The sequence below is a fragment of the Colletotrichum lupini genome, chromosome 3 (assembly GCF_023278565.1).
Source record: "Colletotrichum lupini chromosome 3, complete sequence".
NCBI lineage: Eukaryota > Fungi > Ascomycota > Sordariomycetes > Glomerellales > Glomerellaceae > Colletotrichum > Colletotrichum lupini.
Genome location: NC_064676.1, coordinates 5,549,107 through 5,569,959, shown reverse-complemented (window position 1 = coordinate 5,569,959; position 20,853 = coordinate 5,549,107). Strand labels below are relative to the sequence as shown.

The 20,853-nt window shown below is 38.5% G+C and overlaps 1 protein-coding gene across 1 annotated transcript; it reads left to right on the top strand.

The window, feature by feature from the left end:
* Positions 1-578: 578 nt before the first annotated feature.
* Positions 579-20,768, top strand: CLUP02_06417 (pumilio-family RNA binding repeat domain-containing protein; the record flags this gene model as incomplete). The annotated part of the gene is made up of 23 exons (XM_049285416.1): positions 579-838; positions 901-945; positions 1,008-1,390; positions 1,452-2,785; positions 2,866-3,054; positions 3,215-3,295; positions 3,414-3,474; positions 3,506-3,669; positions 3,755-4,045; positions 4,108-4,152; positions 4,207-5,330; positions 5,401-5,489; positions 5,571-5,663; positions 5,772-7,998; positions 8,141-8,329; positions 8,470-8,492; positions 8,569-8,689; positions 8,842-8,974; positions 9,021-9,192; positions 9,302-9,370; positions 19,279-19,691; positions 19,755-20,465; positions 20,547-20,768. The coding sequence occupies 23 exons, from the start codon at positions 579-581 to the stop codon at positions 20,766-20,768; spliced, it is 8,439 nt and encodes a 2,812-aa protein (XP_049142559.1).
* Positions 20,769-20,853: the final 85 nt, after the last annotated feature.

Genomic DNA, 20,853 nt, shown 5'->3' with positions numbered 1-20,853 from the left:
ATAGTGACCACTATCGCAGCGTGAAAAGAAGTGCGGGCGAACTGTTTCCAGAGACGCTTTCGGCGAACTCACTCCCTGAGATGTTCTCTGGCTGGCTGAAAAGTCATTCAAGTAAAGCAACCACACAGTGACGCGGGAAAAGAGCCAATGAACAGCAGTTGCATGAGCGTAGACCAGTGGCTGCGTGCATGTGGGAAGACAGATCCTATACTACTGCACCAATAGTGAGGATCGGCGAGGGATGTTGAGTCTGTAAAGCCTGGTGCGTCTACAGACAAAACTCAAGATACAGGAAGTATTCGAAATCTGCACCGCAAGCTGCGAAGGTCTCAGCTTCCGTAATGCCATAGTGATCAGCTTTCCAGAGGCTTAGCTGAGCATGATAGTTCTGTACAACTGGAGCTCCTAAAGCAGGAAATGAAAAACTGGCTCGTTATCTTGTATAAAGAAGCCGTTTTCCCTCATCGAATTCACTCCAAATGGGCTTTTGAATAACCATTACTATCCATCACTTTGCTCTAGCACAAATTACCATTACCCCTCAAGAAATCTGATTTCCTCGTTCAATTATTGTTAAAATGTCTGTTGATAATCTCGCCAAGGTTGAAGCCGCTCAACAGGCCGTCTTGAGGAAGACTCATGGAGGCAAGGCGGGAGCCCAGTTTGTTCAGGAGGTCAAGGAATCCCTTCTTTTTCAATACAACTGGAATGAGCTTCTTTCCGCAGCTCCAACTGCCATTACATTAGTTGGTTCCTGCCATGTTGCCACGGCCTCACCCGATGCTGCAAGGATTAGCTTGAAAGACTCTGTCCCAGTTGGGGGATTCAAGTATCTGCGGTTCGTTCCCCCTCATTAATTCTCCAGGCATTCCAAGGGGACAGTAATCTAAATCTTTCCAGTGTCGCCCAAAATCCAACCCTCAGAGCGTGGCGTGTCTGGTATTTGTTGCCGGCTAGGGTGACAAGGCATTTCGCGTTGCGGGAAGCAACATGTCATCCATTGCTAGCCAGTCTTCCAACATCATAGAGACCATCGCTCGCACTGTCAGGGCCATCCAGGGTCTCCCAGACACTCAGCGCAACTTAACGAACGAGCTTGTAAAGTTGCGAAGGTTGTCCACCTTTTGCCTCACCTATGCCCAAGAAACCGAAAAGGCCTTTGATACCTGGCTTCTGGCTGTTTCCGAGTTCCATCAGGCCTCTGTTCAGGAACACGGGAAGACTGAGAAGCAGTCTCAAACGAACCTAAGCGCTATGTTACGGGCCGAGATCGAGGCAAGTTACAAAAACAAGGAACTCGAGAGGGCCGACAAGGCTTCTGAAGAGATGAAGGAGTCGCTCCAGAAGCAGGAGAAGGCATTCCAAACCGCTAACGATGCTGTGCCATCTGGTAACTTGACTTGGTCTCACCTATTATAATATCATAAATCACTAACAAAGTCTTTTCGCAGCTTGGGAGACCTGCGCTATGGGTGCTCTGACCTCTATTACTTCGGCAGGACCCGTGCTTATTGCCCAGGCACTGCCTGCCATTATCAGTGCCGCCAATCCCATGACTGGAGTCAATGGACTTGTAAATGGGCTAACTCAAATTGGTCGCCAAGGTGCGCTCAACGCTGCGGGTGCACCGCCCTTTGCCCGGGCTCTTCTCGGTGCCCATCAAGGCGGTCAGCCTGGGGGCGCAACCCTCCAGTTCAACGACGCAACTCCTGAGACCGATCCTGCCTATGTCGCAGCCCCTCTTCTTGCCCCCTTCATCACCACGCTCTTGACTTATCTTACTGCTGGTGAGGGCAATACCCCCGACTGGTCAAAGTTCAAGGATCAGGCGTCTAAGAACGGAGCCGGTACTGAGGGCCTGACTTGGCTCCTCACCAACCTCGAGATGCAACAGAAGTCTGCAAAGCTGGGTACCGGTCAACCTAGCGTTGAGCTGACCGCTGTCTTTGACTCCAGTATTGCTATCGTCGAGGATATCAAAAAAGAGGTCGCCAATCAGCAAAGTTTTACTTCCGCCAAGACTGACCCGGCCTCCATTAAGAAGTGGCAAGATGCCATCACCAAGGCGAAGCTTGCCGTCACAAAGCTTGAAGCTACAGCAAAGTCGTTCCCTGGATCCTCCTCGAATGCACCAAAGTTGAATAACATCTCTGTGGACAAGAAGGACAATAGTGCCGTCACTGCCGCCCTTAGCACGGCCACCGAGAAACTTGCCCTTAATCAAAGAGCCCTCGAGACTGCCCAGACCAACTATACTAATGCTGTAGCAGCTGCCGCGGAAGTTCAGAAGAGGCTGACTGGGATTCAGACTAAACTTAAGGGCATTGAGATTACTGGAAAAGCCCTTGAGCGCGTCAAAGAGATCTTGATTGAATGCATCGCCATTCTGGTTGAGCTTAAGGTGCAGATCAGCAAGCTAACCACCTTCTTCAACGCTCTTTCTACCATGGTCAAGGTCATTATTGATACCAAGGTGAAGAACTTTGACACTGACGCCACCGCTGTTGGTGAGGAGGCGTCTCAGAAGGGCATGCTGAAGCTTAATGATCTCGACATCGAGACCATCTACATGTCGACTCTGCAGATCAAAGCATACTTTGATCTTCTACAGATGACCTGCCAGATGTATACCAATGTGCATGCCAAATACGTCAATCCGGGCCTTCACCTTCTCACGGAACTAAGCAAGGTCTCAAAGACTGCTGAGGAGATCGCTCCCAAGCGCGACCAGCTTAATAACTTCACAGATGCTGCTAACAAGGCTATAAATGAGCTTGTTGCTCAGGTGAGTCCTTGTGTCTTTTCGGGCTGAGGGACTTTCTGCGTTAATGAACATCACTAACATTGATATCTTTCTCATTTTAGAAGCAGCAGGAAATCTCCGACGGCCTTCAATCCCGCATCGATGCAATCGCAGAGCAAACAGACATTTTACACAAGGTCGGCGTTCCCATGCCTGCGGCTGGCATCATTCAGGCTATGAGGACTGGCGGTGAGGTAATCAAGGATGCGGTCAAGGACAATCTGCCCAGCGGTATGCGTGTGGAGCAGAACGTAGATGCTGCGTCTGATTTTTGAGTGGAATATTGAGGAGTTTGAATATGTTGGGGGTAAATCCAAATCCAGACATTCCTTAAAAATTGGTTAATCACATACGTGAGATTTCGAAACGTGATCGCGGCGACGCTGTTAACCCCACCACTCGATCTTCAAGCTGGAAACACTAGATCCTTGTCAAGCCGTACACGGCACAGACTCGGCGAGTGCGGCTAGTTTCCCAGCCGGGTGGGTAAAGGTGGGCTCGCGCCACTTTGCTCCGATGTGCCGTCATCGGGGAATAAACGCCGGCTGTTGAAGAATTTCTCCAAACGTTATTACTCATTCTGGTTGGAGACGACATTGGAGAAACATAGAGTGGACCGAGCAAGCGATTCGAAAACTTGGATATACCAATAATCCATTCCGTTCTGCCCAGTTTGAGTGGTAATTTTGACGAAACTTTCAGTGTCTGAGCTTCTGGCATTTTTGAAAGAATTTTTGAAACTTTCTCAGACTTCCGGTGAAAGAAAGTTTCAATCTCTCAGCACAACAACGATGAACGGCACCAACGGCACAAATGGGCACCATGCAATCCCGCAGACGCTCAAAAGAGCCGAGGAAGTAGAGGATGTAAGTGTCTCAGCATCGTCAGCTAGGCTGGGTGCGACATGCTGCCCGGACATCCCGACTGATCTGCCTGCTCCCTGTTCAATAGCTGCTCGATGCCGTCAAGGGTCTGATCGTCCCGTACATCAGAGCAGCCGATGAGGCAGCTGGCCAAAAGGCCAACGGCTTCACATCCGTTGACATTGAAGGCGTCCCCAGCAATGTCTTGGTCGACACCCAGAAGCCTGAGGCGTTGGTCGAAAAGTTGAAGCTCTCTCTTCCCGAGGGCGATGGGCTCGGTAAGGAGGGCTTGCTCGATGTCGTGCAAAAGATCCTTAGGTACAGCGTCAACACCTGGGATCAGGGCTTCATGGATAAGTTGTATGCAAGCAATACTCCGGTATGTTCGCAACCCTTCTGATACATGCGCGATGCGCTGGATGAAGCTCTGACTTTTCACAGGTTGGCGTCGTCTCCGATCTCGTTCTATCTGTCCTAAACACAAATGTAAGTTCACCTGTCCCCTGGTCTTGCGGCATTGTCTTTGCTAAGTAAACCAAGCTCCACGTCTACCAAGTCTCGCCTGCACTGAGCATAATCGAAAAGATCACGGCACGAAAGTTTGCAAACCTCTTCGGCTTCAACGGCCCCCGCGCCGGCGGCGTCACCTGCCAGGGCGGCAGCGCCTCCAACCTGACCTCCCTCGTCGTGGCGCGGAGCGCTCTCTACCCCGAGACAAAGGCATCCGGCAACGGCTCGCACGACTTTGTCATCTTCACCAGCGCCCACGGCCACTACTCTGTCGAGAAGAGCGCTCTCGCCTGCGGCCTCGGCGCGTCGAGCGTGTGGGCCGTGCCCATCGACGACGCCGGACGCATGATCCCCGAAGCCCTCCGCGAGCTCGTCGTCCGCGCCAAAGCCGAGGGCAAGACGCCCTTGTACGTCAACTCGACCGCCGGAACGACAGTCATGGGCTCCTACGACCCCTTTGAGGAGATTTCGAGCATCTGCAAGGAGTTTGGCCTGTGGTTCCACATCGACGCCAGCTGGGGAGGGTCTGCCATCTTCTCGGGGAAGCAAAAGGCAAAGCTCAAGGGCTCCCATCTAGCCGACTCGTTGACGGTCAACCCACACAAGATGATGAACGTGCCCGTGACGTGCTCGTTCCTGCTGACGCCGGACGAGAAGGTATTTCACAAGGCAAACACCTTGCCTGCCGGGTACTTGTTCCACAACGTGGACGAGGCCGAGGACGTGTGGGATCTGGCGGACCTGACCCTCCAGTGCGGACGTAGGGGCGACAGTCTGAAGCTGGCGCTGGCCTGGATCTACTATGGCGCCGGCGGCTTTGAGCAGCAGATTGATCATGCGTTTTCCCTGGCGGAGCACCTCGCGACGTTGGTGCAGAAGAGCGACAACTTTGTCCTGGTCTCGTCGAACCCGCCACCTTGCTTGCAGGTCTGCTTCTACTATGCGCCAAACGGCCAGCTTGCAGAGGAACCCGAGGCGAACACGAGACGGACCAGCGAAATGGTCCACAAGCTGATACAGCGCGGCTTCATGATCGACTATGCTCCTGGGGAACGAGGTAGCTTCTTCCGGGTTGTCGTCAACTGTCAGACCCTACAGGGAACCGTCGAGGGCTTGGTCAAGGCGCTAGAAGAAGTCGGCAAGGAGATTGCGGCGTAAGTGCGAGAGAATCATGTGGTAAAATGGTGCAATTCGATATAAATACATCGAAGAATGATGTCTTAGATGTCAGACTCGGCCGAACCAATGCCAGCAGAAGGTTCATAGACGAGATGCTGCGTGCGCAATGTGTTTGGGCGTTGATGGCGCTACCTGTGACCGAGACAAGCTTGGATGACAGAAGAATCAAATAAGAAGAGATCTTACAAGTGAGAAGAGCTAGAAGCATCTTTCAGGCATGAAATTAGACCAGGAGATGAGAAGAATCGAAGCGAACCTAGATGGAAGACGGAGGAGACATTTCTGGGGGAGCATGGATGATGAGCCTGGTTGAGGGACAGTAAGGTAGGAGTGGGTGGTGGGGTGGCCCCAGATAAGATAAGAGATTAGATAAGGGAGCCCAAAAGTTTTTCTTCTTGAGGTACTCGTCTCTCCAGTGTTCGGTACGACGAACCCGCCCAGTTCCCCAGCAAAATACTTTTCGCCTTGCAATCTCCAGCCCTCAATCACAATGCCGAAGCCGAGAACGAAACGTCAAGCGATCCGCGACGAGCGGAAGAAGAAGAGGAGGGAGGTGGATGAAGAGAATTACGAGGCGAACAAACAGGAACGATCGTCGAAGCGCAGGCGGGTCGAGGACGAGGAACAGCATGGCGAACAACAGCCCGCCTTCGACGATGCGGCGAACGAGCAGGAGCAGTCATTCCGTGGCAATGGGCCCGAGGTGGAGTTCTTCGGAATGCTTGCCGACGAGGAACAGGAATACTTCCGCCGCGCCGACGAGCTGCTCGAATTGAACCAGTTTCCCTCCTCCGAGGAGCGCGACGTCTTCCTGCAAAACGTGTACAAGGAGGCGCGGGGCAAGGAATTGAAGTTGGCCAGCAGTCAATCGCTTTCACGACTCATGGAGCGCCTCATTATCCTTTCGAACACAAGACAGAAGAAGCAGATCTTCAACGCTTTTGCTACTCATTTCCTGTCACTGGTACAGCATCGATTTGCCAGTCACTGCTGCGAGAAGCTATTCCTCGAATCGGCACCCGTTGTGACACAAGAGTTGGGAGGTATCGTGCCGGAACCAAAGGCGGACGACGAGATGGATACTGAGGAGGACGGCGAGCCGACGCCTGAGAACACCATGGAGGATCTCTTCCTTATGACCCTCGATGAGTTCGAACAGCACATGGGATTCCTCCTGACGGACAGATTCGGGTCTCATACCCTGCGCGTGCTCCTGGTCGTTCTGTCTGGAAGACCACTGGACGACGCAGCTACCAAGTCGATGCTGAAGAGCAAGAAGAAGGAGTACATTTCCGTCCAGGGAGCCACAGCAACCGCAGACGAACTCACCCACCAGCTGAGGGCCGTTCCCGAATCCTTCACCATGGCCACCAAGAAGATCATCCAGGATGCTGTTTCTGGTATGGACTTTACCGCGCTGCGCGTGCTCGCCAAGCACCCCACGGGCAACCCTCTCCTCCAGCTCCTGCTCGAACTCGACATCTCCCTCAACCACAAGAAGGAATCCGCAGCATCAACAAAGGACACCCTGCTGTACAGGCTGTTGCCCGACGCACCTAAATCTCTGAGCGACGAGTCATCGCAGGCGGCAGACTTTGTCAACAGCATGGTGTACGACCAGATCGGATCTCGCCTTCTCGAAACGCTCCTCACAAACTGCCCCGGCAAGATCTTCAAGGCGCTCTCTCGCAACTTCTTCGGCGAGCGCATCGCAACCTATGTCCGCAACGACATTGCCTCGTACCCCGCCCTCCGCGTTCTGAACCGTGCCAGCAAGGACGACCTTGTCGAGGCCGTCAAGAAGATTGTCCCCGCCGTGCCCCTCTTGGTGACCAAGGCTCGGTACAACGTGCTCAAGACTCTCTTTGAGCGCTGCGAGGCCCGTGGCGCATATGAGGAGAAGAGTGCGCTCACAAGAGCCCTCACCGACGCGCTCGGCTCCAACCCCAAGGACGTAGTGCCGAAGCTGTGCCATCTCGTCGAGGAAGAGCCTGCCGCAGACGACAAGAAGTTCCAGCAGGATGGTCCGCAGAACAAGACCGCCGTTGCCAACCACGGCTGTCAACTCGTAACAGCTATGCTCAAGACCTCAGGCAATCCCGTCAAGGTCGCCCAGAAATCCCTCCTCGCCACGCCCCCAGACCTCCTCGTCAAGCTCGCAACCACGTCAATGGCATCAATGACCGTCCTGACGACAGCCCTCGCCACCCCGGCAGCCCCCCAAAACGAGTTTTTCCACAAGGCGCTCGTCGGTGCGATTGCCCCGCACGCGGCCGAGCTCGCCCAGTCGCAGTTTGGCCACAACATCGTGCTCGCCATCATCGAGGTGCCCTCGCGCGGCACAGACCGGTCGATCCCGTTTCACGTCAAGCAGACCATCATCGGCGCGCTGGCGGAGCACGAGAGGGCCCTGCGTGACTCCTGGATGGGCCGCAGCGTCTGGCGCACGTGGAAGGGTGACATGTGGAAGACGAGGCGTTCCGACTGGGTCAAGTGGGCCAAGGAGGTGGATGGGCCGGCCGAGGAGACCAAGTTGAAGCCGTGGGAGAGGAGGAAGTTGGACCAGCAAAGGGGGCTTCAGCCGAGACCAGCGGCCGCCGCCCCGGCGAGAGGGAAGGTTGATGCGGAGGAGCAGCAGGAGGAGTGAGACGTGGCATGTGTATGATACCCGGCACCAAATCATTCATCGAATGTAATCCAAATATTGAACTGCCTAAACCTCAAAGCCCAGAGAGACAGGCCTCTAAGGTGCTTAGTTCGCGACATATGACTTGCACGCCCCTAGTATAGATCAAGGCAAGTTGATAGGAAACGACGACACTGTTCTCGATATCGGATGCCAAAGGAGGACCGGGGCTGCTTCGACCACTCGGGAAAGAGCGGGGCGCCGAGACTGCCGAGCCGGGCCCGGCCTTCTCAATCTGTCGATCCAGACGGGGTTCCGGCTTGGCTTCTTCGATGCCCACGACGACAAGTCTGTTGGATGAAACTCACGTATACAGTCTTTTCTTCCAACGAGGTCTTTCTTTGGACCTAGGAATTTTTTGTAAAAAAAAGTCGAGAACCTCGAAATCGAGACTTTCTGAACAATCACTTGCCGTCTGTACCATTGAGTTTCCATATATCAGACCGACAAAGTGACAACGGCACGTAACTAATCCTGGTCTGCCCGCTGGCCGCTGACAGATAATACTGGAGTGCTGCTCATCTGAGATCTCGTGGCATCCATGCAAGCTCAAATTCAAAATATAGACTGCGTCCCAAAGCTTAGCCGGAAATTGCTCCTTGAGATGGCACAAGGTTTGATTAATTCACCCTGTCTTAGATTGACAAGGTGCGTAGGGCTGTGTCTTTGATATGACTTGTCGCACCACGCAAATTGACAAGCAATGTCATTTTATCAGACCAGCTTTAAATTCTGCCAGCGAAAATCTTCTCGTCTCTTCTCAACTGACATTGCCTCTCTGTTCCTGATCCAACGCCAAGTCTTCACCTCGCAGAACATGAGAAAAAGAGCCGCAGGGTAGTGTGCCGCACATCCGGCCCTGGTCCTAGTCAAGCGCAAGTTCAAGCGCGGGGATCACTACTACCAACTGGTAAAGGGACCAAGTTTCAACACGTGCGGATGATCTCTTTCTGCAGCTTGCAAGGACTCAGATCCATAGCGCAACTCGCAAGGTCAGTCGAGGAAACGGGGAATTATTTTCCATCCAATCACCCGCAACGGTGGATCGTCTGAACTCGCGTTCGTTTGCCTATCCCCCTTTTGGGACCCCCTGACTCCTACACTCCCCTCCCCCTCCGCAATTGAGGCTGCTTCTGCCCACCGGGACCAACGTCAGTAAGCCGTTAAGATTCGGCCTCTCCTTACCTGATACTAGTCTCATCTCCGCAAAAAACCACCACTAACCCGGGAATCCCAACCCAACTCAAAAAAATTCCCAAGAAAATCTGCGGGTGTACCATTTTCGATATGCTCTGACCCGGGAGACCGATGTTACCCTTCCTCTCCATTGTGGACCCCTCATTATGAGAGGGTCCCACGACTCGGGGGCGAAGCTTTGAGATATTTATAACAACCCGGCTTAGCCGCCGTGATAGCTTATGAACATAGGTAAACTAACCTATGGGGGGGGGGGTTAGCTAACTACCTTATATATTTTTAACTTTTTATCCGTATACTATAGGTCAGGTTACGGGCTATATACTAAAATAAAAAAAATTTAACTTCTCTTTTTATATACTTCGAATAAAAATTATAATTATACTAAAATAGTTCTAAATTAGTTTAGGACCGATTCGGAACCTATTTAAAATAGCTTTAATAAATTCGCTAAACGATATAGGTATTTTTTCTAAACTTAAATTATTAATACTACTTTTTAACCCTTATTATTTTAATTAATAAGTACGAAATAATCTTAATATATTTTAAGAATTTTATAAAAGTAATAGTTTATTTAAATAAAAAGAGGTAAGACTTTTTTTAAACTATTTTTAAACTTATTTTAAATAAGTTTAGAACCTTTTTAATAAAACTTTTAAAATATTACTTATTTTAATCTTTATTAAAACTATTATAAGCGGGTATTAGAACTAACGAAATAATTACCGAATTATAATATAAAAGATTATATATTATAATTAATTAATACGGTATTTAAAGATAAGTAAAGAAGGTATTATATATTATATTAATATATATAATTTATATTTAAAGGATATTAAAGTATTATAGGGAACGGTATATAATACTTTCTAAGGTCGCTCTAAACTATTTTTAAACTAATTTCGAACTTAATAGTTTTAATATAATAATACTCGTTTAGTACCTCTAAAAACTACTATATATACCTTTTTATAAAATTAAGTTTATAAATACTTTACGTATTATTATATTAATAATAAAGCGTATTTATATTTTAACTAAACTTTACTTTATTAAAACTATACTCGAGTTATAAAAGATATAGCTAAGGATATTACTTTTATATATAAACGTATTTATAGGATATTACTAAAAAAAAGAGTAATTATATAAGTTTTTTAAATCGATTCCGAATTAGTTTAAAAATAGTCCTTATTAATTATTTTTATAAATAAGTAAAAACATAGCTTAAATAATTCGAAATAAGTACTTCTTATACCCTATTTTATAAAGATTATAGTATAGAGGTTATTAATAACTAATATAGCATATATATATTATTTTAAACCGATTCATAACTTATTTAGAACTAATTCCGAATCTTTTTAGTATATTCCTAGTACTTAATTACTTATTATATAGTATATTTATAACAATTTATATAATAATAATAAAAACTATTATATTAAATTTCTTTTGATTAAATACTAAGCCTATTTATTTTTAATATACTTTATATTATAAGGAGAAGAGGTTAATATAATAAGAGGAGATAAGTATTACTTTTTTATAAATAATAAGTAGAAATTATAATATTATAATAAGCTAGTTCTAAATCTATTCTAAATATATTCCGAAGTAATTCTAATATAATTTAAATATAAATTATATTATCCTAGAAAAAATTCTCTAAATATTATGTTTAGTAAAATAGAACTATTAGGTACTAATTAATATTATTATAAAACTAGTAATTATTTTAACTTCTTATAGTATTTATAAGTACCCCCCTCTACTACCTATTTAAATACCTAAGAGTATTTATTTAGAACTTCGGAATATTATAAAAAAGATTAGTTAACTAAGAAGCGGATTAAGTAAGGAAAACGTTCTAAATATATTTAGAATTAGTTCTTAACTACTTTTAAATATATTTTTATAATTAAAGGAGCTTATTAAGCTCTATAATAAAATTTTATAATCGGATTATTATAAAGATTTGCAATACCCTTAGTAATACCGATTAGCTTATAAATATTATATAAATATAAAAAGCTCTTTATTTTCTAACTAGGTTATTTCGCTTAGTTATATAAAACGAGTATTAATATATATAAGCCTATTATTATATTAACGTAAGTATTTTATAAAGCGTTAAGAACTATTTCTAAATTAACTCCGAATCTATTTTAACTTCTTTTTAATATATTTAATATTTTAATAATAATAGCTATAATTATATTTATATTACTTTTTATTTAGAATAAGCTAAACTTTAGAAAAAGAATGCTTTTTTAACTTTTTAATTAAATACGAATTATAAATATATTAAGGGCTATAATAAAGTTAAGGTTATTTAGGGCTAGTATAACGAAGTTTTTTAAAAAGGTTTTAAAGCGATTTTAAATCTATTCCGAAGTATTTTTAAACTATTTACTAACTTTTTAAATAGCTATTCTACTCTTCTAAGTCTTTATAAATATAGAGAGTACTAAGATATATTAAAAAATATACTAACTCGTTTTTTAAATTTTTAAAGAGCGTTTTAGGTATATTATTTAATAAAAATATCTTTTTAAATATAACTAGGGGTTATTAGGTATTATTATTAACTAAGATTATAAGAACTTAATAAGTAAGTTTATAAAATCTTTTTATATAAGGTTTAGAATCGGTTTAGAACTAATTTAAAAAGGGTTCGGTTAATATTTATTTTTTAATTACGATCTATATAGTGGTTTTTTTCCGGCTTTATAAATACAAAACATCGACCTTAATAGAATTATACTTTTAAAAGAAATTATATAATATAATATACTTTTTAACTATATAATACGTATAATATATCCTAAGTACGCGCTTAACGTAATATAGTAATTTTAATACGAAAATTACTATTTAATTTAGGATAAGTAAGCTATCCTATAGTAGCGCCGGCTAGAAAGGTTAATAATAGAGGTCGGTTATAATAGTTAATTATAAGAGTTAGCTATAATAGTTAGAAACGGCCCTTAACTATAGAGGTTCTGAACTTTAATAGCGACGTAGAGGTTTTTAGAAAAAGGGCTAAATAGGTTAATATTTATTACTCTTTTATTATATTAAAGCTTATAAAAATTCTTTCTATCCTTATTACTTCTAATATTACCTAAAACTACTCTCTATTTAAACTAAATAAATTTACTAAATGAATCTACTAAACAAATCCACTAAACAAATTTACTAAATAAATTTACTAAATAAACTTATTAATATATAAACTATTACTCTAAAAATACTTATTAATAAGTCTACCCCTCTTAAGCTAGGCGCCCTTAGCTAGCTCGACGCTATAATTATCGTAACTAACGTAAATACGCCCGAGGATTAATAAAGTACTTTTTAATAGTACGGAATTCGGCTAGGTAATAATATAAACGCCGTAAATAGCTAGGCTAATATAAACGTTAAGATTTAGTATATTAACATTAACTTAATTATAATAACTATAATAAACGGGCTAAAAGTATATAAAGTTAGGATAATAAGCTAGCGCTTTAAATAACTCTTATAAGACCCCCTAGGTAATAATAATACTTATATAAAAGAATAGATTATATTAGACCTAGCTACTTACGTAGGCTAGTATTAAGAGGTCCTATACGTATTAAAATAAGTAAAGCTCGCCCTATAAGCGGCTAGAAGCGGTAAAAGGTTAGGAGTTTTAGTTAGTAATTAGGTATAGAGCGTATTATACCTAGTTTTCCTTAATACGTAATATACGGTACGGCCCCGGCAAATTGCTCCGTCGGGGGGTAATTACGATCTATAATATTACCCTTAGGAATAATAAGTTAAAAAATATATTCGATTTTACTTAGTCTATTTTTATTATAATATTAAGGAATACGTTCTAAAAGATCGCTCCCTAAACTTAAAATAGAATTAAATAAGGAGTATTTTACTTTATTAATTAAAAAAAGACTACTTTTTATTATATAGTTAATTACGAAGTAAAGTAATTCGGAACTTATTTAAAAGAGGTTTATAACTAATTTAAAATTAATATTAAGTAATCTATCGATCTTACCTTAGGCTTAATATAAATCCTAGAGAAATATTATAGCTAGACTTAACTAGACCTATTTATAAATACTTCTTAAAAATTAGGATAAGTTTTATACTTATATTAATACTATAAAAACCTTTTATTAAGCTTCGTATATATAAAATAATCGTTTCGTTCCGTTATTAATTTATATTTAGAAATAAGTCGGAATCTTTTTAGACCTAATTTAAAACTAATCATTATATTTAGATCTAGGGAATATAATAAATACTTTTTTTAAATAAAATACCCTTTTCTAAAAATTAAGTATTTACTTTATTTAGCGGGATATATTTATTATTAAAAATATTATACTTTAGCTAGTTATTTAAATATAAACCCCTTAAAACTATTTATAACTAAATTTAGAACTAATTCTAAACTAGTTTAGGAGTAAAACGTTAACGTTGTTTAAAATAACGAGAACTAGCTCTATATAAATAAGATATAGGGGCTTATTAATAATTTATTAAATTATTACTTCGTAATTCTTTAAGCTTAGTACTTTTTAATATAAGTTTACGTAGCTAGTTAAGGTCTCGGAATTAGTTATAGTTATAATAAAAGGTATAAAATTTATTCCTAAGCCCTTTAGAACTCCTTTTAAATAAATTACGAGGTCTTTCTTAAGTAACTTTTTTTAGTATTATTTATTAAGATTTACGTTATATATTTATTATAAATTTACGAAGCGAGGTTATTTAAAGTTAAAATAAGGATATTACTAAGCGTTATATTTTTATTAAATATTTAAAAAAGGGAGCTATATTTAAAAATAAGCCGATTAGAGCTTAAGGAAAAGAGATTATAGTTATAAGAACTATAGTAAAGACTTTAGAGATAGTTTAGAATTGATTCCGAATTATTCTAAACCCTATTCCTCCTTATTTTATAATAATTCTTAATAATAATATAATATAAAAACTAAAAACTAAAGTTTAAATATATAATATATATATTATATATATTATATATATTAAATAAAGTTATAGTTATTTAATAATATAATATATTTTATAATTATATATTAAATATTTCGCTTATAATACTTTTTATTAATATACTTAATAAAGATAATTAAATAATAATATAATATAATATAATTATTACTTTAGTTATGTTTTTAAGTTTTAAATAATTTAATATTATTTTAATATATATTGGATTTAGTATTTAGTATACGTATTACGATTCAAATAATATTCTAGTATTATTATTTAAAACTATTTAGTTTATAATATTATAAAGAAATTAAGACCTATATATTATTATATTTTTATTTCTATTATTTTAATTACTTATATTATTAAGTATTATTTAATATAAAGTAAATAGTATTATATAAATAATATATAATTACTTATAATAGTAAATAGGTTTTATAATAATAATAAAGATAAATAAATATATATATATATATATATATATATTAATACTATATAATCAATATTAAGAGCTGCCCGAGTAGTTAGTAAAAGTAGTATATATATATAAATATATATAATAATACAAATATAAATAATAAATATAATAATTATAATTTTAATTATATTATATAGTAGTTTTTTTCTAGCTTTATAAGCGTAAAAAATCGACCTTAATAAGATTACGTTTTTAAAAGAAATTATATAATACGGTATACTTTTTAATTATATAATACGCATAATATACCCTAAGTACGCGCTTAATATAACATAATAATTTCGATATAAAAACTACTATATAATTTAGGATAAGTAAGCTACCCTTTTTAGTAATAATATTAATTAGAAATGTCGATAATAAAAGTCGGCCGTAATAATTAGCTATAATAATTAGCTATAATAATTAAAAGCGGCCTTCTTTAACTATAGAAGTTCTAAACTTTAATAATAACGTAGAGGTTTTTAGAAAAAGGGCTAAATAGGCTAATATTTATTACTTAGAGCTCGTAAAAATTCTTTTTATCCTTATTATTTCTAATATTACCTAAAGCTACTCTCTATTTAAACTAAATAAATCTACTAAACAAATCTACTAAATAAACCTATTAATATATAAACTACTACCTAAATAGCTAGTTAAATAACTAGTTAAGAGGTTAGCTAGTTAAAATACTACTTTAATAAGAACTTATTTTACTAAAGATGCCCGTTAATAAGTCTACCCCTCTCGGGCTAGGCGCCCTCGGCTAGTTTAATATTATAGCTATTATAGCTAACGTAAGTACGCCCGAGGATTAGCGAAGTACTTTTTAATAGTACGGAATTTAGCTAAGTAATAATACGAACGCTATAAATAACCGGGTTAATATAGACGTTAAGATTTAGTATATTAACGCTAGTTTAGAAATTATACTTTATAAAGCTAGAAATCCCTTTAATACGGGCTATATTATAAATATAAAAGAATATATAAGGGGCCCCCTAACCCTTAATAAAAAGGAGTATATAATATAAGATTTAGTTACTTACGTAAGTTAGTATTAAGAGGTTTTATATATATTAAAATAAGTATAGCTTATTTTCTAAATAGTTAGAAATAAGGGAAGGTCGGGAGCTATTTTAATTAGTAATTAAGTATAGAGCGTAATATACTTAGTTTTTTTTAATACGTAATATATAGTACGGCCCTAGCGGATTACTCCGTCGGGGGGTTTAATTATATTATATTTCGTAAAATACTTTAAAAAATAAAAAATAAAAATAATACTAATTTAAAATAAGTAAATATATATTTAATAATAATATAACTATAAATGATACCTATATTTTAATATAAGAATTCTATATTTAATAATATTAATAAAGAGTAAAATAATAATAATTTTATATAGAATAATATATTATTCTTTAATAATAATATAAATAGATATATTCCATGATCCGTGGTTGTGAACTTTATAGGAGGGAAAGTTAAAAAGTTGGAAAATCTAAAAAAATAGTCTAGCGAGACAGTGTGAGTATCTACTGATACCGTGTATTAATACCGTATAACCGATATTAAAAATCGCCCGAGTAGCTAGTAAAGGCAGAATACCAAAACAAATAAATAGATATATAAATATTACTTATTATTAAAATATTCTTTATTATATTAGTCTTATTTTAAAACTTAGTTAATTAAAATAAAGATTATAAATATATATATTATATATAAAGTTTATATTTTAATTAAAATAAAATAGAAAATAAACTAATATTAGTTATATATTAAAACTTTAATTTTATAATATAATAATAAAATATAGAAGTAGTTTTAAACCCGGTTTATATTAGTTCTAAATTAATACTAAGAAACTACTTATAATAAGTATTTTTTAAAAGAACGAAAACATAAACTACTAAACTCCCCCTAACGGAGCAATTTACTAGGGCCGTATTATATATTACGTATTAAAAAAAACTAAGTATATTACGCTCTATACTTAATTATTAATTAAAATAGCTCCTAACCTTCCCCCGCTTTTAGCTATTTAGAGGGCGAGTTATATTTATTTTAATATATATAAAACTTTTTAATACTAGCTTATATAAGTAACTAAATTTTATATTATATACTCTTTTTTATTAAGGGTTAAGGGGCCCTTTATATATTTTTTTATATTTATAATATAGCCCGTATTAGAGGGATATTTAGCTTTATAAAATATAATTTTTAAATTAGTATTAATATACTAAATCTTAATATCTATATTAGCCCGGCTATTTACGGCGTTTATATTATTACTTAGCTAAATTCCGTATTATTAAAAAGTACTTTACTAATCCTCGGGCGTATTTATATTAGTTATAATAGTTATAATATTAAGCTAGCTAAAGAGGGCGCCTAGCCCAAGAGGGGTAGACTTATTAATAAGTATTTTTAAAAAGTTCTAGCTTACTAATTACTAATTATATACTAAGAGAGTAGTAGTTTATATATTAATAAGTTTATTTAGTAAATTTATTTAATAAATTTGTTTGGTTTAAATAGAGAGTAGCTTTAGGTAATATTAGAAATAATAAGGATAAAAAGAATCTTTACGAGCTTTAATATGAGTAATAAATATTAACTTATTTAGCCCTTTTTTTAAAAACCTCTACGTTACTATTAAAGTTTAGAACTTTTATAATTAAGGGCCGCTTTTAACTATTATAGCTAATTATTATAGTTAATTATTACGGCCGACCTTTATTATTAACTTTTTTAACTAGCGCTACTACGTAAAAGGTAGCTTATTTATCCTAAATTATATAGCGGTTTTTATATTAAAATTATTATATTACGTTAAGCGCGTACTTAGGGTATATTGCGCGTATTATATAATTAAAAAATATACCGTATTATATAATTTCTTTTAAAAACGTAATCCTATTAAGGTCGATCTTTTGTGCTTATAAAGCCGGAAAAAAACCACTATATAAACTACTAAACTAATTTTAAACTATTCCTAAAACGATATTAAATCGGTTCTAAATTACTTATTATTATTTTTATTTTTATTATTATCCTTATCCTTAATATTACCCTTAACCTTAGTATTTTCTATATTACTATCTTTATTTTTATTTATAATATTGTTAGAATCGATTATAATAGGATTTTTTTAAATAGAAATATTTTTAAAAAAAGAGGTAATAATTTTTTTTTTTTTACTTCTTCTTTGACCTAAGAGAACTTTTATTAAAGCTAATAAAAACTATTAAGCTAAGAGGGGGAGTAAGCTAAATAGTTTAGAATTAGTTTATAATTAATTCTAAATTAGTTTTAAAATAACTTATACTTTTTTTAAGAACTATAAGAGGTATATTTAAACTTAATATTTATATTAATAATACGACGTATAATAACTATATTAAGTTAGATAAAAAGTAAGAATTAGTTTAAAATAAGCTAGGAATTACTCTAAAATTATTTATAACTTTTTTACTTCCCTTATTATATATAGGGACTTTTAAAAAGGGAATAAGAGATCTAGCCTTTTTTTTTTAAAAAAGAGTAAAGAGGGGGCTATGGACTTTATAGTTTTTATAAACTTTTTTTAACTTATTATAAAAAGCTAAATAAATAATTAGTTAACTAATTTTAAACTAGTTCTTAATTAGTTTTAAAATAGTTCTAAATGACTTATTTAAAGCCTTATTATTTATATTAACCGACTTAGTACTTATTTTATAGCTCTTAATACGTATTAAGATATTATTAACCTTATACTTATAAATATAAGTATAAAAATTACTTTTAAAAATAAATTAAGTTTTTTAAGAATTTAGAATTAGTTTAGGATTAGTTCCGAATTACTTAGGAATTGCTTATAATTATATAAGTAACCTTTTTATTATTAACTAAGAATTTATAATATACTTTATTAAGTATAAACTTAATCTTATTATCCTAAATAATTATAAATTAGTTCTAAACTAATCCTAAACTAGTTCTTAATTATATATTTTATTATATTTAAAAAGGGGTAGGTTTTTATAATAAATAAGATTACCCTTAGGGCTAAGAATATTTAAATAGTAATCTTAGTACGCTTTTTATTTAAAATTAGTTGTAAACTAGTTTAAAAATAATTCTAAAATACTTTTAAAAAATATAACTTACTAAATACTTATAGGAGATTATAATAAGTAGAATTAATTTAGAACCGGTTATAAATTAATTAGGGAGTAAAAAAATAAATTAATAACCCCCTTTATAAAGGGCTTAATATAAATAAATAATAAATAGGATACGAAGTTAATAGGGGTATAATAGGGGCTATTTATATAATAAGGTAAGAGGTATATAATTAGTAATATAAGTTATAATTAATAAAAATAGTCTATACTTAGCTAAGGATTTTTTAGTTAATTAAAAATCCGCTTAGTTAGTCCTATAGTAATTAAACTAGCTAATTAGAAAATTAGTTAGGTTACGTCCTTTTTCCTATGGTCAGGTTAGGTAACCGGGGGGGCCATAGGTTAGTTTACCTGTGTTTACGATTGCTTGAGTCGCTACTGAGCTGCTCACCCTCTCTCCCAACGTCAACCCACGGTCTCTACATTCTTCGCCGCCGTCATGCTGTACCGCAACCTGCTGCCAGTGGCATTCTCTCTCGCGGCCCCCGCGCTCGCGCAGACGACCAAATGCGTTATTTCGCCCTCCAGCAATGCGACATCGGACGCGGCTGCCATCGCCGAGGCGTTCACCAAGTGCGCTAGCAATGCCGAGATCATCTTCCGTGAGGGCGTCGAGTACAAGGCCTACGAGCCGATTGTCGCCACCAAGCTTTCCAACGTCGTCATCACCGTCAACGGCAACATCACTCTGCCCGAGGACATCCCCACCGTTCAGGCTCTTGTTTCTGCCAAGGGCGGCACGCTCACATGGTTCCAAATCGGCGGCACCAACGTCCAATGGATTGCCTCGACTGATGTATGTTTTCTGACTGTAATACCCTGACAAAATCTCATTCATACTCACAATACCCTTCTACAGCCTCACGCCGGATGGATCAAGTCCCATGGACAAGCCTGGTGGGACGCCAACAAGCCCGGCGAGGCCGGCACGCCCAACCGGCCCCATCTCATGCAGTTCAGCGTCACCAACGGCATCATGAAGAACATGAAGTCCCTCAAGCCCATCGGCTGGAACTTCTCCATCAAGGGCAAGAACATCACAATCTCTGACACCGTCATCGACGCCCGCTCCGAGACGAGCAGTTTCCCCTTCAACACAGACGGCTTCGACGTCGGTGCAACGGACGTGACCATCACAAACAGCAACATCTTCAACGGCGACGACGCCATCGCCATCAACGACGGCGCCAACAACGTCCTCTTCAAGCACGCCACCATCGGCTTCGAGACCCACGGCATGAGCGTCGGCTCGCTGGGCTCAAAGGTCGCCTCTGTAGCTGATGTGAAGAACATCCGCTTCGAGGACGTGGATGTCCACGGCGGGCTGTATGCTGCGCGCTTCAAGAGCTGGATTGGTGGGCAGGGGTTGGCGAAGAATATCACCTGGAGCAACATCCGCCTCGACAACGTTACCTTCCCCATCTTTGTTACACAGACCTACTTCAACCAGGCGAGCGCTGGCGGCGACAGGCCCAACAACTCGTCCGTCATGATGGAGGACTTCACCTGGGAGCACTTCTCCGGCAGCATCAACACCAACAACCCTGGTGACGGATCCTGCACCACAAACGTAAGTCTTTTCTCTCACACCTCACACGTCTTAAGATGTTCGATTTGCGACGAGTGCATCGATGCTGACAATGATACGCAGCCTTGCTGGTACAACGCTGGACTGCCCAACCTCACCCACACCGAGGCCGTCATCATTGAGTGCAACACCCAGACGTCTTGCAAGAACTTCCAGACCAGAGACATCAAGATCCACCCCCAGAGCTGCGGCGCCCCCAAGCTCATCTGCATGAACGCGATGCCGACGCTCAACCCTAACCTCGGCTTCGAGTGCGCCAACGGCACATTCGCGCCCACCGCATGAATGGAGTTTGCGTGTGTGTTATAGCATAGTAATAGTAATCAACCTTCAAGTACATTGATCAGTCTTTCGATTCCTTCTCATGAAC